At 37.5% G+C, this 26,959-nt stretch overlaps 1 protein-coding gene across 1 annotated transcript; it reads right to left on the reverse strand.

Annotated features, from left to right (window-relative positions):
• Window positions 1-11,684: 11,684 nt before the first annotated feature.
• On the reverse strand, window positions 11,685-22,224 carry LOC101407230 (butyrophilin-like protein 1). Its single transcript, XM_087437816.1, is given in 11 exon segments — window positions 11,685-12,202; window positions 12,853-12,879; window positions 16,552-16,578; window positions 16,759-16,785; window positions 16,876-16,896; window positions 17,482-17,561; window positions 17,563-17,650; window positions 17,793-18,074; window positions 18,671-19,021; window positions 21,404-21,509; window positions 22,117-22,224. Coding segments are annotated over 11 exon segments (1,635 nt in total).
• Between the last annotated feature and the right edge of the window lie 4,735 nt (window positions 22,225-26,959).

The following is a 26,959-nucleotide window of genomic DNA, read 5'->3' on the forward strand; positions in this document are numbered from 1 at the left end:
GGTTGAAAATAGTAGGAGAACTAGAATTAGAAGTGGAGCCTGAAGATGTTACTGAATTGCCACAATATAACTTTAGCAGATGTGGAGTTGCTTCTTATGGATGAACAAAGAAAGTGGTTTCTTGAGATAGAATCTACTTTTGGTGAAGATGCTGTGAAGATTGTTGAAATGAGAATAAAAGACTTAGAATATTACATAAACTTAGTTGATAAAGCTGTGGCAAGTTTTGATGTTAATCTTGATCCATCAAGTAGCATTAGAGGAAGATGATAGGCAGAATAATGGCTCCCCAAAGATGTCCCTGTCCAAATCCCCAAAACTTGTAAAAATGTTATATTACATAGTAAATAGGGATTAAGGTAGCAGAAAAAATTGACTGATAATCAGCTGACTGTAGATAGGGAGATTATGCAGGATTATCTGAGTGTGCCTAATGTTATGACAGGGATCCTTAAAAGTGGAAGAGGGAGGTAAAATAAGAGATCAGGGTGATGTGATGTGAGATGGACTCAACCTGCCATTTCTGATTTGAAGATGAAGGAAGGAGCCCATGAGTCAAAGAATATGAGCAGACTTCAGAAGCTGGAGAAGCCAAGGAAACAGATTCTACTCTACAGCTTCCAGAAAGGAATGCAATCCTCCAAACATCTTGATTTTAACCCAGTAAGACTTCAGACCTACAGAACTGTAAAATGATAATTTGTATAATTTTAAGCCACTAAGTTTTGATAATTTGTTAACAGCTGCAATATTAGACTATTACAAGGGATATTTAAGTCTCCAACTGTAATAGTTGATTTGCCTATTTCTCCTTTTAGTTATATATATCAGTTTTTGCTTCATGTGTTCTGATACTCTGTTGTTAGGTGCATACAGGTTTAGGATTATTATGTCTTCTTGGGGAATTAACTCCTTTATTATTATGTACTGCACTTCATCTGAAATTAATATAAATGCTTCAACTTTCTTTCAATTAATATGGTATATCTTTTTCCATCCCTTTATTTCTAAATATCTGAATCTTTATAATTTAAACTGGATTTCTTATTGACAATATATAGTTGGATCTTTTTTTTTAATCAATGCTGACAATCTATGTCTTTTAATTGGTGTGTTTAGATCATACATGTTTAGAGTGGGTTTTTTAATACAGTCATATTAATATCTGCCATCTTTGTAACTATTTTCTATTCATTGAATTTGTTCTTTTCTCTCCTCCCCCCTTTCTGCCTTTTCTGCTTTTGATAGAACTTTTTATGTGATTCTATCTTATTGCCTCCTTTAGCATATCATTTACACTTCTTTTTAAAAATTTTAGTGATTTACCTGGAGTTTACAATATATATTTTTAAATAGTCTAAGCTCACTTTTAAATAACACTATACCACTTCAGGTGTAATGCAGATACTTTATAATAGAATATTCCCAAATCTTCTCTCCTGTACTTTGTCATATCACTGTCATTCATTTTATTTATCTACCTACTATATATATTTATAATCACCCAATATACTGTTATTATTGCTTTGAACAGTTATATTTTATATCAGTTAATAATAAGGAAAAGAGACAGTTCAATTTTATTTTCATTTATTTTTTTCTCTGCCCTTCTTTCTTTCTTTATGAAGATCTAATTTTTCAATCTGTATCTTGTTTTTTCTGCCTGAATAACTCCTTTTCACATTTCTTGCAGAACAGGTATACTAGCAATGAATTCCTTCAGTTTGTGTTTCTCTGTAAAAGTCTTTATCTCTCCTTCACGTTGTCTTTTATTGAGGGGAAGTCCACATAATATAAAATCAGCTATTTTAAAGTGTATGATTCAGTGGCATTTAGTACATTCACAACGTTGTGCAAGCATCACTTCTATCTAGTTCCAAAACAGTTTTGTACTCCCAAAGCAGACTCCACACCCATGAAGCAGTCACTCTTCATTACTCCCTCTCTTCATCCCCTGGCAACCACCAATCTGCTTCCTGTCTGTATGGGTTGACCTATACTGGATATTTCATATAAATGGCTTCATACTATATGTGTCCTGTTGTGTCTGACTACTTTCACTTAGCATACTTTGTCAATGATACAATTTACTCCACTCCACTGAAAGATTCCAATCCACTCTCTTGAAGTTTGAATATGATATACTTAGGTACAGTATTTTTAGTGTTTATCCTTTTTGTGGTGTTCTCTGAGCTTCCTGGTTGTTTGCTTCAGTGTCTGTCAAATAGTTTGGGAAATTCTCAGCCATTATTACTTCAAATATTTCTTCTGCTTTCTCTGTTACTTCTTCTTCTGGTGTTGCAATTGTACACCAGATATTTAGGTATTTTCCTACAGTTGTTGGATGATCTGATCTGTTTTTGTCATCTTTTTTCTCTTGCATTTCAGTTTGAGAAGTTTCTATTCACTGATCTTCAGGTTCACTGAGTCTTTCCTTGGCCATTTTGAGTTTACTGAGAAGTCTATTAAAGGCATTCTTTATTTATGTTACTGTGTTTTTTGGTTTCTAGAATGTGCATTGGGTTTATTCTTAGAATTTCTTTATCTCTGCTTACGTTACCCATCTGGTCTTGCATGTTGTCTCCTTTTTTCCATTGGAGCCCTTACCGTGTTAGTCATAGTTATTTTGAATAACTGATAATTGCAACATGTGTGTCATATCTGTGTCTCATTCTGATGCTGATTTTGTCTCTTCAGACTGTGTTTTTTCTTGCCTTTTGGCATGCCGTGTAATTTCTTGCGGAAAGCCAGACATGTTGGATCAGGTAATAGGAAGTAAAGCAATTGGGCCTTTAATGGGAGGATTTATATTAATTTGGTAGGAGGTGGACTGAATTTAATGTTTGCTGTAGCATAGGCACTAGGGGCTTTAACTTCCTCTACTATCCTTGTATTTGTCTCCCCTCTTGGCTTTGGGGCTTCCCTATATACAAGTCTTCACAATGAGTCTGTGTCATGAAGCTCTTTCAGGTGTAATCCACTGTTACTACACTGGAAACTTGCTGCTATGTAGTAGCATCTGAGGATGGTAGAGAATTCTGGAATCTTCTCATTAAGACTCTTAGTGGGACTGTATCTCGAGGTTGTGGACTTCAAAAGTGTTTTTTCCTCAAGTGGCATAATGTTTTTTCCCCTCACTCCCTTCTTCTTTCCCTGGCTGCAGTGTTCCCAATCTATTTTCTTGAAACTCTGTCTCCTGTTGGCTATATTTCACTCTCGCTCACCCTCAGGTGAGATAGGAAGGATAGAGAGGACTGGAGTGGGGAGGAATCCCTTCTACCAGCTGGGATAAGTTTTCAGAATTATGCTCTGATGAAGTCCATTCCCCTGGAGAGTAGATCTTTGGTATGAAGTAGGATCTGGATGTGTTTCAAAGATTACGCCTCCCCTCTCCCCTTCGGGAATGTGAAGTGATCTTTCTCTAATACTTATCATGAGAACCAGGTGAAGTTACTAGAGGGAAGGCCCACAAAAGTGTGGGGGCTCCCATAAGACTGAAACCCCCTGGAGTTTCTTACTCACAATTTAGCCCATGCTCCAAAAATTCATCAAAATTGCAACTTAAATGTTCCTACCAGTTTATGGCTCCAGTGGCTTATCCTCCAGGAAGGCAAATCTCAGATGCTGTGTCTCTCTGGATGCACATGTCTCTCCAGATGTCAAGGTGGTGGTTGTTCCTTAAGACCTCAGTTCTCCAATTGGTCCAAGAAATGTCACTGATTTTGGTTTGCTCATATTTTATTGTTGGAAGGGTGGTAATGATGATTTCCAAGCTCTTTACGTGTTTTTGATGAAAGTCTATCTATAGACTATCTATAGACTATAGATGAAGTCTATCTATATATTTTTAAAATAATTATTATAAATCATCTAAATTAAGAACTAAAATCACTTGAGAAGCTTCCACTGTGTCCCTCTCTGAATGTATCCCCTTCACTCTTCCCAAAAGTACCCACTCTTTTCACTTGTGTGTTAATTTTTATCTTACTTTATTTTATTTATTTATTTTTTTTTGTAGCTGTATCATCTGTTCCTAGGGTGACCAATCATTTCAGTTTTCCCAGGACTGAGGAGTTTCCCAGATGTAGGACTTTCAGTGATAAAACTGAGAAAATCCCAGGCAAACTAGAATGAGTTGTTCACCCTAGGTCTTTAAACAGGCTAAATTTAGTTTGAAAAACCAAGTAGCAGGCTTAAGCCTACTTTTAGAAAGAAAGGACAATATTGTAACTGTTACATGAAAGCTCTGAAGATAGAATAAAATGAACAGAATTTATTGGCCATAGTCTAGTAAAATGCTCTCTGACAGTTTACAAAAACACTTTCTGGAGAAGTCAGTGAGCAAGATAATTCATAGAACAATGGAAACATCAAGATAGGCATCTTGCAGGCCTTAAAATGTTTTTATTCGACTCTAATACTTGATTTGTTATTTGGCTGGCAACAGAAGCTTGGGTAAGAAATTCTTTTCCTTCACTGTTATTTTCTTTCCAGTGGTTCTGTTGTGAGGTCTAAATCCTCAGTGATGTGTCTTCATATGAATATATTTTCAGTCCTTGTGCCAATAATTTGGTGTGCTATTTTATATTGGATATTTATGTTTTTCTGAACTGGAAAATTTTGTCTAATTATTTCATTTATGATTTTTTTCTCTTCTACTTTTTCAGTTCTTTCTTTCTGCCACACCTATCATTCACGTGTTAGAACCCCAGGACTGAGCCACTGATTGTACAATTTTCTTATCTTTTCCTGTTATTTTCTATTTTTTCTTTTTTTGTTCTCTAATATCTGGGAGAAGCTCAATTTTATTTTCTGTACCTTCTGTTGGGTTATTCATATCTATTGCCAATTTTAAAACTTCTCGCTTTATATGATTGACCTATTTTTATAGTACCTTGCTCTTGCTTAGTGGATGCAATATCTTTTGGATCACTCTGGTAATATTGATATTAATTTCTTTTAAAATTTCTTTTCCATGAATAGCCTCTGTTTCCTTCAAGTTTTTCTATATGTTGATGTCTCTATTTTCCATGTTGGAAATTTTCCTCTGATACCTGTTAGTCTTTTGAATTTTTCACACTGATTCAGAGCAGGGGGATTGTGCTAATTAGAAAGTCTGAGTACACAGGTGGATCTTGTTGACATTGAACTTCAATGTACAGTGATTTTTGACAAATCTTTTGTTGGATGTCAGTATCTTTAGGTGTTTCCTCTTAGGAAAATCAGATTCCCCAGAAAAGGGGCTTCCAAATTGTTACATGGAGTTTACAAGTCTGGAATATGGAATTCTTGAACATATTGACATTTTATTACCCTATTATCTGTTTCTATCTAGTTTATTGTCTGTTTTCTCCCTCACCAAAATGATCAGTTTATCCTCTCCAGACAATATACTCCAGATTTCTGCCAGTATGGAAATAAGGGTGTAGTGAGTGTGGGGGGGAATCTAGGCATCTAGCTCCTTAATCCAATTAATCAACTTAAAAAAATTTTATGGAAGGTGCTTAAGGTGTTTTATTTAAGAAATTTTTACCTAACACAATGCCATAAATATTTTCACCTATTTGTTTCTAAAAGTTTTATAGTTTTAGGTTTTATAATTAGGTTTATTATCCATTTGAGTTAATTATTTTTATAGCTGAGCTATGGACCCATTCTTTTTCCTTTTGTATATGGATAGTTCTAGAACAATTTGTTGAAAAGATGATCCTTTCCACACTGGTTGTCTTTGCATCTTTTTGGAAAATCAGTTTTCCATATGAGTGTGAGTATATTTCTAGACTTTCTGTTCTGTTTCATAGATCTATTTATACTCATACATCACTGTCTTGATTACTGTAGCTTTACAATCAGCTTATATTAGTCTTCCAAATTTTTTCTTCTTTTTCAAAGTTGTTTTGGCTATTCTAGAGCCTTTACATTTCCATATGAATATTAGAATATACATGCCAATTTATTTTTTTTAAAGCCAACAGATTTTTTATTGGTATTGTATTGAACCTATAGATAAAATTGGGGAGAATCAGAAACTTAATAATATTTAATTTTTCTCAGCAAAGTTTTGTAGTTTTTAGTGTACAAGTATGTACAATGCTATTTTAATGATATTGCTTTATATTTCAATTTCTGATTATTTGATGCTAGGAATACCATTGCTTTTTGCATATTGGTCTGTATTCCACAACTTTTTAAAACTCACTTATTAGTTCCAGTAGCTTTTTGGTAGAGTTCATAGAAATTTTTAACTAGAGGATCATGTCATCTGAAAATAAGGACAGTTTTATTTCTTTCTTTCCCATCTGGTTGCCTCTTAATTATATTTATCACCTTATTACACTGGCTAGAACCTCCAGCTTAATGTTTAAGCATAGCAAAAGAGAACATAACTGTTTTTGATCTTCTGTTACAGAAAAAAACATCAGAATTTCACCGTTAAGTATAGTAGTACCATAGATTTTCCACAGTTGTCCACTATCAGGGTGAGGAGGGTCTCTTGTTTGCTGAGCTTTTTTTTTTTTTTGTGAGGAAGATCAGCCCTGCCAATCCTCCTCTTTTTTGTTTTTTTGCTGAGGAAGACTGGCCCTGGGCTAACATCGTGCCCATCTTCCTCCACTTTATATGGGACGCCACCACAGCGTGGCTTTCCAAGCAGTGCGTCGGTGTGCGCCCGGGATGCCAACCAGCGAACCCCGGGCCACCCCAGTGGACCGCGTGCACTTAACTGCTTGTGCCACCAGGCCGGCCCCTGCTTAGCTATTTATTGGAAATGGATGTGGATTTTGTGAAACACTTTTTCTGCGGTCTATTTATTTTTCTTAGTTTGCTATCATGGTGAATTACATTGATTAATTTTTTATTGATTTGCATTCCTGGCATAAACACTACTTGGTCATGCCGATTTCTCATGTTGATATACTCTTGAATTTGATTTGCTAATATTATGTGAGACATTTTGCAGCTATGTTCATGAGGGATATTAGTCTGTAATTTTCTCTCCTTGTGATGTCTTTGTCTAGTTTTGGTATCAGGGTAATTATGTCCTCATAGAATGAATTTGGAAATATTCCACCATGTTCAAATTTCTATTATATATTTTGTATTATATTTTACTTAAACGTTTCGTAGAATTCACCAGTGAAGCCATCCAGGCCTAGATTATTCTTTGTAGGCAGGCCTTTAACTGCAAATTTAATTTCCTTGGTAGATATAGGGCTAATCAGGTTATCCAGTTCTTCTTGAATACACTTTGGGAGTTTGTCTTTGAAGTAATTTATTCATCTACATCATCTAATTTATTGGCATAAAGTTGTTCAGAATGTCCTTGTACTATCCTTTTAATATCTGTAGAATATGTAGAGATGTCATCTCTCTACCCGTTGTATTGGTAATTTGTGTCTTCTCTCTTTTTTCTTGATCAATCTAGCTAGAAGGTCATCAAATCTATTGCTCTTCTCAAAGGAATAGCCTTAAGTTTCATTGATTTTCTCTATTATTTTTCTGTTTTCTATTTCATTTATTTCAACTTTCAACTTTATTATTTCCCTCCTGTGCTTTCTTGGGTTTAATTTGGCCTTCTTTTCGTAGTTTCTTAAAGTACAAGCTAAGGTTATTAATTTAAAGCCTTTTTGTTTTGTAATATAGACATTTAGTGCTATAAATTTCCCCTAAAATATTGCTTGAGCAACATGCTACAAATTTTAATATGCTGTGTTTTTATCTTCATTCAGTTTAAAATGCATTCTAATTTCCTTTTTTGTTTCTTCTTTGACCCAAGGTTTATTTAGAAGTAAGTTCTTTAGTTTCCAGATATGTGGGGATTTTTCCAGATATCTTTCTGGGTTGGTTTCTAATTTAATGTCACTGTGAATAGAGAAGATACTTTCTACCATGTGAATCTTTTTAAATTTATTGAGATATATTTTATGCCTCAGAATGTGGTCTATCTTGGTAAATATTCTGTGTAAACTTGAAAAGAATGTGTAAACAAGAATTCTCTTGTTGAGTGGAGTGTTCTATAAATGTCAATTAGGTTATGTTTGTTGACAGTCATGTTCAAGTCTTCTATAGCCTTATGATCTACTTGTTCCATCAATTATCAAGAGAAAAGTATTGTAACCTCTGACTGTATTTGTGGATTTCTCGGTTTCTCCTAATTTTATCAGATTTTTGTTTATGAATTTTGAAGGTCTGTTAGGTAACATTCAGTATTTATTGTTTATATTTATTGTAAATGTTTTAGTATTGTAATGTTCTCTTGATGAATTGACCCCTTTATCAATATAGAATGACCTTCTTCATCCCAGGTAATAGTCTTTGTTCTGTAATCTACTTTGATATTAATAGAGCCACTCTAGCTATCTTTTCATTAATGTATGTATGATATTTTTTTTCTATCCTTTTACTTTTAACCTATTTTTACCTTTATTTAAAGTGTATTTCTTGCAGGCAGCATATATTTGGATATTTACTTTCTTAAACAACTGAACAATCTCTACCTTTGCATTTAAGGTCATTATTGATATAGTTTAAGTCTATCATCTATTTATTTTTTGTTTGTCCCATCTGTACTTTGTTACTTTTTCATCTTTCTCTGCTTTTGTTTTGATTATTTTTTTATGAGCCATTTTATTTCCTTTTTTGGCTTAATAGCTATAATTCTTTTTGTTACTTTAATGGTTGTTTGTAGTTTATAACATTCACATTTAACTTATAACATTCTAACTTCAAGTGATATTATACTACCTTATGTCTAGTATAAGACTTACAGCAGTGTATTTTCATGTCTTCCCTCCCGGCCTGTGTGCTGTTGTTATACATTTAAATTTTTCCTCTGTTATAAATCTCATACTTCATTGTTATTATTTTTCTTTAAAGAGTCTATTATCTTTTAAATTTTTAAAAAAATAAGAAGAAACCATTCTATAATTACCCATGCAGACACTATTTCCAGTGCTCTTCATTCCTTTGTATAGATCTCAATTTCCATTGGTTATCCTTTTCCTTCTGCCTAAAAGGACTGCTTTTAGCATTTCTTATAGTTTGGGTCTGCTAGTGATGATTTTTTTCCTGCTTGTCTATAAATGAAAACGTCTTTATTTTCACTGGGTATTAAATTCTATTCTGACAATATATTTTTTCAGTACTTTAAGGTGTTCCTCCACTGTTTTCTCACTTGCATTGTTTATGATGAGTAATAAGCTGTCACCCTTATCTTTGTTCTTCTGTACATAATATGTTTTTTTACTCTGGTTTCTTTAAATCTCTGGTTTTGAGAAATTTGATTTTTGTGTCCCATGGTATTTTCTTCATTTTTGTGCTTTAAGTTCATTGAACTTTGCTATAGACTGAATGTTTGTGTACCCCTAAAATTCATATGTTGAACCCTAATCCCCAGAATGATGGTATTTGGAGATGGGGCCTTTGAGAGGTGCTTAAGTCATAAGGGTGGAGCCCTCATAAATGGTTTTAGTACTCTTATTAAAGAGACCCCAAAGAGCTCCATCACCCCTTCAGCCATGTGAGGACATAGCAAGAAGGCAGTTACCTATGAACCAGGAAGCTGGCTCTCATCAGACACCAAATCTGAAGGCAACTTGATCTTGGACTTCTCAACCTCCAGAACTGTAAGAAATAGATTTCTGTGGTTTATAAGCCCCTGAGACTGTGGTATTTTTGTTAGAGCATCCCAAACAGACTAAGACAGTTTTTTGGATTTGGAATTTATAATAATCAAAATTGGAATATATTTTTGCTCTATTTTCTGAAATCTTTTTTCTGTTTACCTTATCCTCTCTTCAAGGACTCCAATTACTTTTGTATTAGGCCCTTTTAAGTTTTCCCACAACTCATTGATACTCTTCATTTTTTTTAATTCTTTTCTTCCCCATGTGTTTCGTTTTGGATAGTTTCCATTTCTATGTCTTCAAGTTCACTAATCGTTTATTTCTCCAATGGCTAACCTGCTGTTAATCTTATTCAATATAATTTTCATCTCATACATCATTGTTTCCATCTCTAGAAGTTCAATTTGGGTCTTGCTTTTAAATGTGTATCTCTAGTGAATTTTTTGAACATCTGGAATATAGTTATAACTTCTGTTTTAATGTCCTTGTCTGTTAATTCTAACACCTGTATCAGTTCCGTGTCACATTTAATTTATTGATTTTCTTTTCATTATGAGTTGTATTTTCCTGCTTCTTTCTGTGCCTCGTATTTTTTGATTGGATGTCAGACATTGTGAATTTTACCTTGCTGAGCTTTGCTTTGGGATGAAGTTAAGACACTTGTAAGCAATTTGATCCTTTCAAGTTTTGCTTTTTTTTTTCTTTTTGATGAGGAAGATTGGCCCTGAGCTAACACCTGTTGCCAATCTTCATCTGTTTTCTTGAGAAAGAATGGCTCTGAACTAACATCTGTGCCCATATTCCTCTATTTTGTGTGTGGGACGCCTCCACAGCATGGCTTGATGAGTGGTATAGGTCTGCGTCAGGGATCTGAACCTGCAAACTCGGGCTGCCAAAGTGGAGTGCACTGAACTTAACTACTACACCACTGGGCCAGCCCCAAGTTTTGCTTTTAAGATTTGTTCATCAGTACTGGATCAGTTTTTAATCTGGAGCTAATTATTCCCTGCTACTGGAGTAAGACTCTTCCAGGTACCCTACCCAGTGTCCACTGAATTTACAAGGTTTTCCAGTCTGGCTGGTAGGCACACACTCTCTTCTTACCCCTTTGAGCACCGGGTACTGTTTCCTGTAACATTTCATTTTAAAGTAATAGATAGTTTTGACTGGAGAGAGAAGAAGAAGGGCCCTTCCTTACCTCTGCTAGTCTGCACACTTAGAATTTCCAAGAATATAAAATAGTCATTTCCCTCATTAATGTCTTAGGCAAAGCAATAAAATGTCTCTCTCTTCCTTCAGTAAGAGCAATACCTCAATAGGCTCTCACTTCATTCTGGTTCCCCTAGACCTTTATCATGTTGACATCATCACATTTGTTAGAATTGGATTGTGATTGGTATTTATTTTTTCTTTCCTCAAATTATCCTTGCATTTAAGATATAGCTTAACTTGTTATCAAATTATAGTTTAACTTTTCTCCTTCAACATTTGAAAATAGCACTCTTGTCATTTTTTTTCACTGTTGCTGCTGAGAAATGTGAGGAGGTTTATCTAATTTTTATTCCTTTGAATATTGCTTTAGCAGTACTACTCAAAGTGTGGTCTGCAGGCCAGTACCTATATATAAACTGTTTCTTGCCAGTTCTTTATGAGGCAAATACAGACATAGAGTATTAAAAAGCTTTTAGAGAAAATTGACAAAATAATTTTAGGCATATTGAATCAAATCATAAAATAACTACCACTTGTAATTGTATATCTTTGTCTTTTATTCACTTCATTTTTCCAGTAATTCATTTAAGAAAATCATCAGTCTGTGATATATCAGATATAAAGCAAGAAACATCATTTATAACAATAACAAAAAAATGATTCTTCTCTGCAGAACATTTAAGAAACACTGCCTGACATGGTCAGAAACTCAGGTCATGGAGACTCTGGAGCCTTAGACCAAGAGGCCTCATAATCAGTGGGTCTGAGGCCACCCATCAGGACTGAAGTCCTACGGTTTACAAAGAATGGGCTACTGTCTTCATGGTATAGGTACTTCCTCTAAGTTACTTAATATTGTGAGGATGAAGAGATTTCCATAGATTTAAATTTGAAGTAAGGATAGAGAGACCCAGAGAATCTTGCCTGGGTGAAGGAGAAAATGTGGGTACCATCAGTCATGTTGTAGAAAGAAATGTCACTGTCCTCATAATCCAAGAAAATCACAATCTTTTGTGGACACTTTTCTATCAGGAGAGTCTTTTCTAGAGAAATGTCTTGGAGACAACAGGCAAGAGCCCTGTATTCACATCCCTTCTTCTCTAAGACTCTGAATGTCTTCTTTTGGAGATCTTTGATCTTCTCTGTGGGCTCCTCATAAATGCCTAAAGTCCACTCCTCAGTGTCCTCAACATCCATCTCCCAATAATGTTTCCCTGAAGTGAAGTTTTCCTGATTAAGTGTGATAAGGTTGCAGTCTTCTTGCTTATTACTAAGAGATAGATCCTGTGTTCCGTCCCTTAAGTTCTCTTTTCTCCCTGGGTCAGAATTGTTCTGGTGAAAGATTTCATGATTTAGAGTCACAACTACTGTAACGGGGAAAAAAAAAGGAAAGGACCAAGAAAGCTGTTGTACAGGGGAAACCTTAGGGAAACAGGGCAAATGTGGATCGAGTGGTGAAAGAACACCTCTCCCCTGAATATGTGTGTGTTGGGGGAGGTGAAGTCGGGGGGTTAGATGTGCTCTCACCATGGGTTCTATGCTACTTATCTCATCTGATCTTATCTATGCTACTATCAGTTTCTTTGCAGAGTGCCAGAGTGAGTAAAGGACTTGCAATATTTACTTGAGAATAGTGTTCTTTTCATGTTCTCTACAAATTGGACGTATATTCCTCAATTAGTAATGGGCTCCATGTGAGCTGAGCTCTTTAAAAAGAGAAGCTGAGTTACTCTTGCCACTTTGAGCATTTTTTACTAGTTGAGGGTCTCCTCAGCTGAAGGGCTATGAATTCCTGTTTCAGAACCAAGTGGACTCCACAGACAAAAAAGCTGGGCCAATATATAAAGGTGGGAATACAACCAGAGGAGCTAATCCTAGCAGCAATTTCAGTTCAGGCTATCATTTAATGATCTTCATGTTCTTCCTTCTCTTTACCCAAATAATGGTGCCTCTGGATCTTCAATGGGATATCACAGGGCAGGTTGGAGGGAAGCCAAAATGATAAAGACCCACTCACCAGGCTGGAACTGTTCCTTCCTCCAGTCTGAAAAAGAGCAATATAAATTGAGACCTCGATGGAAGTATATCCAGGGAATGAAAAGGAAGCAAAATGCTTCCTTCCTTGGCTCATTGCTTTCTCCTCTCAACTCTCCTCACTTCCTCCTCTAAGTCCCTCAAACTCTGGTAGTGTCCAGAAACTACAGGACACGTGGCATGCTTTCTGTGCTCATTCTCAGGTTAGGAACTATCCCAAAATTCAGCCTGATGCTGGGGGAATAAGCTTCTCCTGCCTGAGCCGGGTTTGGAGAATACCTGGAGCGGGGTCTAGTTAGCGTTCCAGGTGCCCATGCTTTTAAGACTGTTATGGCCCTCCTCATTGAAGATGAGAGCTGTGAAATGTCCGTTCATTTTACTTTATTTTGGGGTTTTTCCAGCCTATGACCTCCTCAGAGTAGAGCTTAAGCTTGCGGCTAAGGTCTTTAAACTGACTCCTGTTATTTTGATCCCTGTAGTTAGATTTTTCATATTTTTCTCCAGAGACAGATTCCTCATGAGGAATAGGACTGCGTCTGCTTCTGCCTGCAGCCACTTCTGTTACGGTAAGACTTGTGATTTTATTTAAAGATTGGATATTCTCATAGAGTCTTGAGGCAATAGGCAGATAAGAACATATCCGTAATTCTGAACAGAAACAGCACTGTGATCTCTCACTGAACTGCCCTCCTGTAAGAAGTGTAGCCCTCTGATGTATAGAATCTATGAATATATGAGTCAAGAAGGACATCTGAGATCATGTATTCCCATCTCTCTCTCTTAGAGATAAAGAGACTAAGGTCAAGAAAGAGAAAATGACTTGGTTTCTCAGCTGTAATTGGTAGACTTGGAACTAAAACTCAAACATTCTCATCCTTAGTACTTTGCTCTCTCTTCACGAATCACGGGAACATTTTTAAGCAGCTCATGAAGAAAACTATTAATAGAAACTGCTTAACCAACTTTACACTTTGGGAGGGGCTCCTCTGATCTCCTCTTATCAAAGCAGTTATCAGACTATGTGTAGTTGCCTGGTTCCTAGCTTACGTCCCCCAATGGACTTTAAGTTCCACAGGGTCAGAGATAATGGCTTATGCTACCAATATCTAGCACAATGTCTGGCATATTAAAATTTCACAAATATATATTCAAGAAATGACATAGTAATTCTAAAATCTATATGGAGCAACAAAAGACCTCAAATGGCCAAAGAAATTCTGAGAAAAAAGAACAAAGCTGGAGGCATCACAATACCTGACTTCAAAATATACTACAAAGCTATAGTAATCAAAACAGCATGGTACTGGCACAAAAATAAACAAACAGATCAATGGAACAGAATTGAAAGCCCAGAAATAAAACCACATATCTCTGGACAGTTAGTCTTTGACAAAGGAGCCAAGAACATAAAATGGAGAAAGGAAAGTTTTTTCAATAAATGGTATTGGGAAAACTGGACAGCTACATGCAAAAGAATGAAAGTAGACCATTATCTTGCACCATACCCAAAAATTAACTCCAAATGGATTAAAGACTTGAATGTAAGACCTGAAACCATAAAACTCCTAGAAAAAAATATAGGCAGTACACTTTCACATCTGTCATAGCAGTATCTTTTCAAATACCATGTCTACTAAGGCAAGGGAAACAAAAGAAAAAATTAACAAATGGAACTACATCAGACTAAAAAGCTTCCACAAGGCAAAGGAAACCATGAACAAAACAAAAAGACAAGTCACCAACTAGGAGAAAATATTTGCAAATCATATATCTAACAAGGGGTTAATATCCAAAATATATAAAGAACTCATACAATTCAACAATAAAAAAAACAAACAACCCAATCAAAAAATGGGCAGAGGATATGAATAGACATTTTTACAAAGAAGATATACAGATGGCCAACAGACACATGAAAAGATGTTCAACATCACTAATCATTAGGGAAATGCAAATCAAAACTACAATGAGATATCATCTTACACCAGTCAGAACGGCTATAATCACCGAGACAAAACATAACAAATGTTGGAGAGGATGTGGAGAAAAAGGAACCTTCATACACTGCTGTTAGAATGCAAACTCGTTGCAGCCGCTGTGGAAAACAGTATGGAGATGTCTCAAAAAATTAAAAATAGAAATACCATTCAATCCAGCTGTCCCACCACTGGCTATTTATCCAAAGAACTTGAAATCAACAATCCAAAGATTATGCACCCCTATGTTCATTGCAGCATTACTCACAATAGCAAAGATGTGGAAACAATCGAAATGTCCATCAATTGATGAATGGATAAAGAAGATGTGGTATATATATACAATGGAATACTACTCATCCACAAAAAAAACAAAATGGTCCCATTTGCAACAACATGGATGGACCTTAAGGGTATTATGTTAAGCGAAATAAGCGAGACAGAGAAAGACAAACACCACAAGATCTCACTCATATGTGGAAGATAAACAAACATATGGACAAAGAGAACAGATCAGTGGTTACCAGAGTGGAAGGGGGTCGGGGGGTGGGCAAAAGGGGTAAAGGGGAACATATATATGGTGATGGATAAAAACTAGACTATTGGTGGTGAGCACAAGGCAGTATATACAGAAACTGATAAATAATAATGTCCACCTGAAATTTCACAATGTTGTAAACCATTATGACCTCAATAAAAAAAAATGACCTAGTATGTTTTTGAGGTCCAACTCTATATTACAGATGCACACGGGCAGGCGTGTGCGCGCACACACACACACACTTGTAAACCCACACAATACATAGAGACAGATATTAAAATGTATAAAAATAGCCCATTTCCTCTACCACCAGATAAACATATTTTTACAAATGATATAAAAATATTTTAAAAGATTGTTTTTCAAACATAAATCTTTGTCCCTGTATATTGAACTTTACTTTTTTATTTCAAATAGGTAAAATAAGTAAAAACGTAGTTAAAATATCTTTTTTCCAAATATAAAATATAATACAGTATCTGCTCTTTTTTTTTTTAAAAGATGAGATGTTTTGGTTTTCTTTCTTTCCTTCTTTCTTTTTTTATTTTTTTTGAGGAAGATCGGCCCTGCACTAACATCTGTTGCCAATCTTCCTCTTTTTTCTCCCCAATGCCCCAGTATATAGTTGTGTATCATAGCTGTAGAGTTGTGGCTCTTCTATATGGGACACCACCTCAGCTGGCTTGATGAGCAGTGAGTAGGTCTGCGCCCAAGATCCAAACCAGCGAACCCTGGGCCACTGAAGTGGAATGCATGAACTTCATTGCCGCGCCACCAGGTCGGCCCCAGTATCTGCTCTTTTAAAAGTTATTTTCAGTATAGAAATGCTGACACAATATAGGGTATTCTTTATTCTTCCAAAATCTCATCAAAATCACTCTGAGTTCTGTCCTTTCCTTCTACATAGTGGATGGGCTCCCATTTCATGTTGAGTTCTACCCTAGCCACGTTGTGGAATTTACCAGTTAGCAATTATATCTCCTTTATCCTTAGCTCTGGAAAACAATTTATTATTTGAGCCTCCAAATACAAAATACTACATATTGATACCAAATAAATTTTCACACCCTGCGGTTGGATGTGTGTGTGTGTGTGTGTGTCTCTGCTTATTATACTCAGCATACCAGAGGCACATGGCAGAATCTAAGGCCAGAGAGTTACTTACCAGGATATAGCAGGGCCTTCTTCCAATCTAAAAGAGAGGAAATCCAGGTAAAACATTAATCTGTGGCCTCGCATTCCTCTCCTTTCCCCTTATTTTTCTTCCACTAATCATCACTAAACCTTTTAGTCATTTCCTCTAAGAGGTGGAAGCTGAGAAAGTGTTGAGCATCGGGACATCAGGTGGCGAGGGAAACCCAGAGTCTCTTACCTTCATCATATAATGCCTTTCGCCACTCTGCAAGAAACAACACTCAGTGAGAGACCCAGAACAGGTGTGAAAAGGGAAACAAATTCTACACAGGGCATGAGAAGAAGCAAGACTCACCAAGCTCTGCCTTGAGGTTTGCTGAAAGAGGAGGAGATATAAAATTCATCAACTTGGGTTTTAGCTGCTCCTGAGTTCGGGGAGTAGCTAAATGAATTCAATTTGGCCTTCCCTTAAAAGCCTCATAGTTAAGTAGGCAAGAAAGATTAGCAAACGTGCATGTCAAATCTAAAATGACAAGTGCTAAGAAAAGTTATATGGGAAGCATCATGGGGTCACAGAGGAAGGAGTGCCCACGCTTCACAGGAGCTAAGATTTTTTTAGGTGTTTCTGAAGCTTATTTTTGAAGGACGAATAGGAAGAGAAAATTAGGAAGACAGTTCCACGAGGAGAAACAGCAGCACAGGTTGGGGCACAGAGGCATGAAAGGGCCTGGTGTGGTTTGAGGAGTCCCACTTTAGAGGCCTCATGACCACTGCCCACACATCTCCAAGCTTCCCACACGGTTTTCTCCTTTCCATAGGACTTCCAGCTCTGTGGAATTCCTGGTACCCTGTGTTTTCCTTGGGGTCCTTGAGGCAACTTGTCATTTCCCCATCTCTCCTACACTAACTGCATCCCCAGTTTTTCCATGAACCTCTGATTTGCCCTGCTGCCCTGATTTACCTTTGGCAGTAAGCGCCATTTCCTTTTCCTTCCTCATCTGCCCTCTTTCGTGAGATTCTTTCTTCCTTTTCTTTACTTCTCTCTCTCCAGCCAGTGTAGCTGATCCCGATGAGGAGGAGCCCCAGCACAGGGAGTGTCCCAGCCAGGGCTGCCTTCCATGGACACGTCTCTGACACGGGCATGTGGAGACATAGTGAGGACTGGCCTAGAGGAAGCCCTGCCCTCTCTCCAAGATTTCCCCCAGCCCTCCTTCCCTCCTCTTTGCCCTTACCACACTCCCAATTGTGCCTTGGGGTTTGTGCCTCACTGACCTGGAAGGAAGATGGCTGACACTTTTTCTCGGCCAGACAAGGGATTCTGGATGGAGCAGGTCACATTGCCCAGGGAGCTGTCTGTGACCACAAGAGATGCCTCCACATGGAAGAGCCCATCTCCATCTTGGGTTTGAGACTCAGAGAAGGATGGTAGCTTCACTCCCGCTGTGTCGCTCCACTGCACCCCGGGTTTTGGGAACCAGCCACCTGAGGAGCACAGCACTCGGATCCCGCCATCCTCAGGCCCCATCATGTGAACATGAGGGGCAGAGCCCAAACCTGAGGAGAAAAGACATGTGTTTGAAGCCTGTCGTCCTCGGGGCTTAGGAGTCCTTAAGTCTGAAGGCTGAACTACCCTTCTCTAGACTGACTAATGAGTAAACTAAAGCTCAGAGGTCAAGAAACCACTCACAGCCAGTGTTAGGCTAATCTGTGTTTCAGTGTTGAAATTAGCTTAATGCATTTGCATTATATTAGGACTAAGAGAGCTTTGGAGTCATTCCAAAGAGAAAAAAACATGCACAATTAAAGTTAAAAAAGGAATTTAATTTTGTTGGTTGTCTTTCTCTCCTGATTGGGTAAAAACTAATGTTTGGAGGTGTCAGTACCTATCTGAATTAATACTAGGCAATTAATTTCCCAGAGTTTTTAGGATACCAAAACACCTTCGGAAATATTGCCTTCTCTGGTCTTTAATAGCAAATAGAGTATGCAGTCTTATCCTCACTGTACAGTTAAGGAAATTGACATTCTGCAAGACAAGGTAGCATCAACAGATGGAAGATCACAAGAAATTCTGGTTAGGAATCCAGACGTCCTCATCTTTCTCTTTGCCTTACACGGTGACATATATACTCTGTGTCAAGTTAACATACCTGTAACATGCAGCTCCACAATGGCCTCTTGGGACATGTGACCATCCTCAAAACGACACTGGTACTGGCCATTGTCAGAGGCACGGACGTGTTGGATCAGCAGGGCCACAGCCCCCTTGTGGATGGGGTCCCCCACCAACTCCATCCTTCCGCGGTACTCCAGCATTTGCTCCCCGCCTTGTTCCTGTCCATTCTGGTACACGAGCACAGCAGGGGAGAGCTGGACTCGGTACCACCGGATATGCATCTGGGCTGCACTCTGCTCAGGGGACAGCTGGCAAGGCAGGGTGGCATCTTCCCCTAGCAGGACATTGATGGGCTCAGCTGGTCCTTTCACAGAAAACTCAGACACTACATGAAAATCAGAAACAGGTTAGGGGGAATGAGTGAGGGGAGATGAGACAGAAGACCCATCTACATTTCTTTATTTAGGGACCCAAACATATTTCTTTCTTATATGTATTATTTTCTAAAAAATTAATATATATTTTAAAATTTACTTATATATAAAAATCTAACTTCCTCAACTCTATTCCTCACAAGTAACAACCGTTGATAGGTTGGCATTTGAGAAGACATATTTTTTCCATGCACTTACAAATAGTATTTATATGTAAGTTATGTAAAACCTATGAAAAAGAGATTTATTGAGAATTAAGTATGGCAAAGTAACATTAAGCAATTATCATTTTTTTTGTGGTGGCAGGAGTAGGGCTATTGGAAGGTACTTCTCTCCTCACTCATCCCTTTGTCTCTGGTCCTAGGAGGGTAAGTAGATGTTTATGACCTTGAGATTTAGGTTACTGTGTGTTGGGGTAGGGGGAGGATTAATAGTGTTTTATCCCAAGGTGAAAAGTAGAATTTATAAGGTGAGGTAGGCCTTTTTGGTTTTTAAAATAACTATGAAGGCTAAGAATCACAGAGAAATGTTTTTCATAAAAATCATTTTCCTGAGAGGGGTGCAAGACTTGGAGGCCAGTGGCTCCAGATGTTAAGAGGCAGAGCAGTCCATACCAGAGAGGATGGTTGGATTCCCCAAGGGAGGGAAGGAGGATGCTGTGGGCTAAAATGGGAACTTAGTCTGAATTATAAAATATGCTCTTTCATCAAGTCACTCACAGCCATCTGCTTGAAAATTATTTTACTGTAGAGATCCGTGATGACTGAAAAAAGTGACTGGTACCCCCTGGGGAAAACTGCTTAGCAGAGGACCAGAATATTGTGGATCCTGTGAATGATGAGGACTTAGGGCCTGCAAATGCAGTGACTCTGTGGGGCGGGAAGAGTTCACAAAGGCATGGCTGTGTGGATGTCCAGGAGGGGTGAGCACAAATGTCGAGGATGTACGAGCTTAGAGGAAGGAGCCCATGGCCGGTCTGTCTCAGGGAGTGTGGATCAGGCAGTTCTGGGCAAGAAGCATCACATTGGCTATTAGGCTGTACTGAGTCTGTGGTCCCTCCTTCTTTTCCATTCCTGTATAAAACCCAGGGTACTGGTATAACTCAATAGATGTATGTCCTTAGCTAACTGATACTGGGCTGTTGGCCATACATGTTTCACAAGACATGGAAGCAACCCAAATGTCCCTTGACTGATGACTGGGTAAAGAAGATGTGGTATATATATATCATGGAATACTACTCAGCCATAAAAAAAAGCCAAAATCACCCCATTTGCAACAACATGGATGGACCTGGAGGGTATTATGTTAAGTGAAATAAGCTAGAAAGAGAAAGACAAACAGTGCATTATTTCACCCATATGTGGAAGATAAACCAACACACAGACAGATAGAACTCTTTGGTGGTTACCAGGGGCAAGGGGGGGGTGGGGGCTGGGCACAAGGGGTGGAGGGATGCACTTATATGGTGACTGATAAACAATAATGTACAACAAAAATTTCACAATAAAAAAATGCAAAAAGGAGAAAGAAAAGGCATTTGACATAACTTACAGCCACAGTGTAGTGGAAAATATCATTCTGTTTCACATAAATGAGATTATTATGTACCAATTTCCGCAATAAAGAACATCCAAACATTTTAGTACATATAGTCATCTCTACCTGATTACATGCATGGGAGAACTTTCCTTTAGGACAAATTCTTGCAGAACTGCTGATTCAACATCTATGGGAATTAAACATTTTATACTCACTGCCTAATTGTCCTCAAATTAAAGAGACGATAACAAAAAAAGTCATTATTGTGATCTCATACTAGTTTCTCTCCAAATCTGAAGTCTGAAAACTTCATACTGAGGGGTCCTTTCATTTTATGAAAGAAGGATTCATATCCCAGAAAGAATCAATGATTTGTCCAAGATCATAACAAGATAGAGCTCAGGGATCCTGTGTCCAAATTCCTTGTACTCAGACTTGGGTTTTCTTGGCAGTGTGAACATTACAAAGTGTATTTTAACCAATAGTTACATCAAAATCAAACAGGCTAAAATCACCCATACTCAATCAAGATTTGTAAATATTACAGCTATGAGTTTTATGAGGTCTTCCCAAAGGAGGAAGGGGCATTGATATGAAGGAGAACACTCCCATTCTTGGCCTGACACTTCAAGCCTCCTGTTAGTAGCAGACATAGCCACAGATTCTCCAGGATATAACTGCTTTTGAGAGGGGGTAGAGTTGTGGCTGATGGATGACTAAGGTTTTTCATTATATGAGAAGGGCCATTGAAAACAAGCCAATAAATAAAAAGCATGAGGCAGAATACTGACCTGCTGAGCACCATGTAGACACCTGGAGGAGAAGAGGGAGGAGGAAGCCAGCAGGAGAGTAGCCAGGAAAACTCACCATCTTCTTCAGAGCAGACAGTGGAGCATGCTGGAAACATGAACTGTTCCCTCTGACAATGAGGTCCATGTAGGAGAAGGTGGTGAGAAAGCCAGCAGAGTGAAAGTTCTTAGGAAAAAACAATCTCCTCTTCAAAGATTTACTTTTATACACAGATTTTTGGCTGTTTTCCCTCATAGACCTTAAGACAAACACCCACCAACTCCCACCCCACCCCCAATGGGTTTTCCTTCCCTCTCTTCTTTCTGAAAGCCGCTGTGTCCCCAGCAGGTGTAGAAAACTGTAAACCATTCTCTTGTGTCCTGTGCACTGCCTTGCTTATCTATGGATTCACTCTCCCACCAGAGCTCTCTTGAAATTGAAAACCCTGAGTTCAATGTTGAGAAATAAAGTCAGACACAAAATTTGTCCACTCCTCTCAGCTAATCTGTCGTCCTCCTTCATTCATTCATTCATTCATTCATTCATTCATACATACATTTGTTTATTTATTTTGACCAAAAATTCTCTTGTGGCTTAACTTCCAAAAAGGAAAGGAGTTTTCTCACCATGGGACGCAGAGCTCAAGCTCTTCTTTTTTTCAGAACCCACATCTCCCACAGACACACCTGCACATCACCACACATGTCTCTCTCACCATCCAGATTGAGCCGAGGGGTTTCCAGGAAGCTCCTGGACTCCTCAGTGCACCTACAAGGCCCAGTTCCAGAGACAGTTTGCACCTAGTTGTTCTTGTGGTCAGCATCCAAGCCTGTGGCGGCAGGGGCTGGGAACAGCAGGTTTCTCACCCATCTCTGGAATGGAAAAATATTATTCATAAGAGGGAAAAATAGGGCTGCCAAGAGGCACTGGCATTTGAATGCCTCTCCTGGAATGGGTCTAACGAGAAAGTCACAGCCTGCCTCCAGTTCTTCTAGTTACTTTAGAAGTGGAAGTAGTAAAGGTCATCCCAAGGGACTTTGGACTGGGCTGAGTTATAGAATGATAGAAAATCTAAAGTTGCTTTTCTTGAAAATGCTCAGTGGAGCTCTCTCCTCTCACCTGCAAAGGGCTGAAATCACATTATTGAGGGAGAGAGAATCATCTTCCTATATGATATTCAGGTCTTCTGGTCATCCCAATGTTCAACTCACAAAGTTAACTGATGTAGAGAATAAAACCAAGAGAAGCACACTTCCTCTTCCCACACAATAATTGACATTGGAAGCCATGGGCAGAACTGTGCAGGGGAAAAGAGACGTCGGAGATGGAGGTCTCCGGGCTCCAAGAACCTTAGGGCTATATTTCCAAGAACCTTAGGGCTCCCAATAGTAGAATAGAAATAACAACACAATTGTACAGTTCCAGACATAGAATGTGCTCAAAAGGCATTTTCTTTCCATTTCACGTGATTTCCTAGTTTAATTCATGTTTCTTCATGTCAGACAAGGTTTACAGATAATCAAGGACACAAACAGTAATTGCATAAATATTAGTATGAGAGCCACTAACAATCTGGCCAAAGGGATACCAAGATCCTAAATAAATATTCTTTAGAGACAGTGAGGTGCATTCAGCTTTTTAAGAAATTAAATTTATTGAGATATAATTTGCATACAGTGGGGCGCATGGTTTTGAAATGTACCTTTCAACGAGGTTTCACAAATGCTTACTCTCACGTCATCACCACCTAAAACAAAATATGGAATGTTTCGTTCTGTTGAAAATTTCCCTCATGTTCATTGTCAGTCCATCCATTCCAGGAAAAATAAATAGCATCTGATATAAATCATGATAGTTAATCTTGCCTATTCTAAAATTTTAAAAACAACAAATAAGGAATTATACAGTATGTATGCTTTTGTGTTTGGCTTCTTCAGCTAAACAAAATGTTTTTTGAGATTCAACCACGCTGTATGTATCTGTACTTTTAAATTTTTATTGCTACATAATATTGCATTGTTTTAATATAGTACAATATATTCTTCCTTAGTTCTCTTCAGGGCTACCTCTCACCTCATGCTTGCCCTCCTTTTTCCACTCAAGCTCTTTCACACCATGCTGGGCAGCCCTCCTCCCTGAGGTTCTCCTGTCTCACTTGGGCTGACACCTACCTAATGGTTTTGTTCTAGAATGTTGGGGACTGGGAAGGGAAAACTGACGGGGAAAAGAGAAGATTTGAAAACACTACTTGCCTCTTTTGTTTACTTTGAAATTTGTGATATATGTTTGTGTGTGTATTCTACTACAAAATGTAAATGGATTAATATACATTTCCAGCAATACTGAAAAAATAAATTTGAAAAGTTCATATACATATCTTACATATTTTCCTCAATGATAGAGAATTGTCTGAGTAAAGCCAACTAATCTGTGGAGAATATTTTGAGAGAGTTACATTAAGCACATACCAATGTTTGTGTGTTTAAGAGAGAAAGGTGAGGAGGGAGAGAGAGTGACAAAGAGAGAGAGAGAAAAAAACTACAAGATATTATTGATTTCAAAAGGCAGTTTTTAAAATAGAGTGCACAGTATGGTCCTATTTGTTTAAGAAATATGGAAGGATAGGTTTCAAAATCACAAAAAATAATGATAGGGTATCTATTTCTGAGTGGTACAAATATGGGTGTTTCTATGTATTACTTTTGCTTATCTCCAATTTTCAGATTTCTTTAACATGAAAAAATAAAGAATAATGTGTGGATAGAGATTTTTTTTTTAATAAAAATTTGAAGTATAATAGGAAGGATTCATTCATAGGAGATGCCAGATTGGAGAAACAATCAGCATTCTTGGGAATGAAAAACTGGCTTACAATAGAAACCAAATGGAAGGGTCAATTATCAGAGTAGACACTGCTGAAGATCAAAATATTGGGCTAGAAAAATGAAGTTACTGGATTCTCCCAGAATATGGTGCATTAAATCAAAGATATAAAATTCAGGAAACATAGGTTGAATTAATCACAATAGATCCATAACTTCAACATTCATCTGACAGGATTTCCAGAATGGAAAGAAGGAAATTAGGGGCAAGAAACAGGTCTCCGGATTGAAAGGACACTTCAAAAAAAGCTGGATTATTGGAGGAAAAAAATGAGTTATTTATACATGAATTCTTGTAAAGTTTTAGAGCTCCAAACAAACAAATAAACAAAAACCTCAAAGCCTCCAGGGTCCAAAAAATGTGTTATGTATAAAACAAAAAGAATCAGATTCCATCATATGTCTGTCATTCAACATTCGTTGCTAGAAAACAATTGAATGTAGTCTTTACCTCCCTGAATGGAAACTAGAATGATCTAAGCAACAAAACTAGTATTTAAGCGTAAGGTCAAAAGAAAGAAAGTTCTGGACAAGCAAGGAATCAGAAGTTTTCTCCTCACAAAACTTCTCTTACATGAAGAGTGAAGGTTGCAGGTTTTGAACGCGGGGACTTGGAGCAGGGAGAAGGTACAGACACTTCTGGGATACATCCCATGCTCTGTTTACTTCTACCCTGGTGGCCACTGTTATTCGTGTTGGGGTAAGGTGGAAAATAGGAGGTTTTGCAGACGTTGTCTGTTGAAGTTAACCACCTAGGAATGGAGGAGTCATCTGCTGACTTGATTTGTTTTCTTCTTTTTCTGGTAGCCTCTTCCAATAGAGTAGTTGTCTCCAGAGAGACTGTGTGGGTGTCCTGTGGTGGTGACAGATATTTTGGTATTTATTTATATAGGCAGACCTGGGAAAGGTTTGGCACTTCAAGCCCAGTGGAGGAAGGGGTTAGATAAGTGTCACATTGAGTCATTCTTCTAATCCATCTTAATTGCCTGATGTGGATTTATATTAATGAAATTTAAGAGAAAGTGTTGGATCTCACCCACTCATAAGGTAAAAGATTTGATATAGCATAGTTGTTATGTTATTTAAAACCTCTATGGAACAAGCCCTGATGGCCTAGTGGTTAAAGTTCGACACTGTCACAGCTTAGGCAGCATGGGTTTGGTTCCCAGTCACAGAACCACACCACTCATCTGTCAGTAGCCATGCTGTGGCAGCTGCTCACATAGAAGAACTAGAAGGACTTAATGACTATGATATACAACCACACACTAGGGCTTCAGGGAAGGGAAAAAAAAGAAGAAAAAAGAGGAAGATTGACAACAGATGTTAGCTCGGAGCAAATCATTCCCTGCAAAAAAAAAAAATATTATTTCTCGATTTCTGTCCTTACTTTAAATTTTTAAAAAGCCTCTATAACTTCATTTGTATGTTTCATAATGGTTCTGTTCATTTCTGATTAATTATGATTGTAAACTTCTTTTTGAATTCGAATTTATTTTGCATTTTTTAATTCTATTGTATGTTGTTAGCACTAGGAAATCCTTGAAAGTTATATATTCTTAATGAATGTCTCTATTTGAATGGGCGATCTTGTTTCTTTGAATGATTTCTCTCTGAAAGTTATTTTTATTTTGAAAGTAATATTGCCATATTTACAATTTTGTTAGACTATGTCTGGTTTATATTTATTTCTTGTTTTCCTAAGTCTCTTATAAACCATATATAGATGCTCAATCTTAGATCCAGAATTTCAAAAATGTGTAAATTAGAGCTTTCTTAATTATTTCAGGCTCTAACTCAGAATTTCTTTCTGTCATTCTAAGTGAGAAAAACAATTATTCTAGGATTCATAGGACTTGAAGGATCTTCAAAACAAAAATGAATTATGTAGACAGAGGACGGCAATCTCATCCTTACTTCTTCTCACTATTTGCAGCATGGAAGGAAGAAGAAAGGTTCCAGAGAACAATCTTGGAATTTTAAACTATTTGTCTTTCATCATGGTTGAGATGGATATCACATCAGTGGAGGAAATTTCTACGTCTGGGAAAAAGAGAATCAGAAAGTATGAATGTCTTTTCAATTCTCTGTCTAATGGAATGAGGGGCCTAACTGGCAGATGAAAACTTATCATCAGAATGGGAGATATATTGAGATGAATTGAACAAGACATTAAAATAAAAATTGCTAACAGAAGTTATAATGTTACTGACACTCTTCTAAGTGCCTTACATATATTAATTCATGTAATCCCCACACAAAACTTAGGGTAGGTACTATTATTAAACTCACTGTCAGATGAGGGAACTGAGGCACAGAGAGGTTGAGTAACTTGCTCGAAATCATGAGCTTGTAAATAGCCTCACCAGGATTTTAACTCAGGCAGTCAAGTTCAAATGTCTATGCTATGAACCTGGATAATACATTTCCCAGAAAGAAAGAAACCACTTGTTTTTGATCCTCTCTGTAACTTGTAAGTATGTAATTATTAGATTTATTATCCATGCCAAGTCAAAGTTCTCTCTCCATATCTTATTTTACTTTCGGGTTTGAGTACGTTAGTGTGGCTGAAGATAAGCACACTCCTGAGAGCTTCCTGTGTAGGGGTCATCTTTCTTTCTGTTTTCCGAAATCCTTTAAGGGACCACCCAAGGCTTCCTCCCTGGCCAAGAGTTT

The sequence above is a fragment of the Ceratotherium simum genome, chromosome 13 (genome assembly GCF_057802395.1).
Source record: "Ceratotherium simum simum isolate JZ-2026a chromosome 13, ASM5780239v1, whole genome shotgun sequence".
Classification (NCBI taxonomy): domain Eukaryota; kingdom Metazoa; phylum Chordata; class Mammalia; order Perissodactyla; family Rhinocerotidae; genus Ceratotherium; species Ceratotherium simum.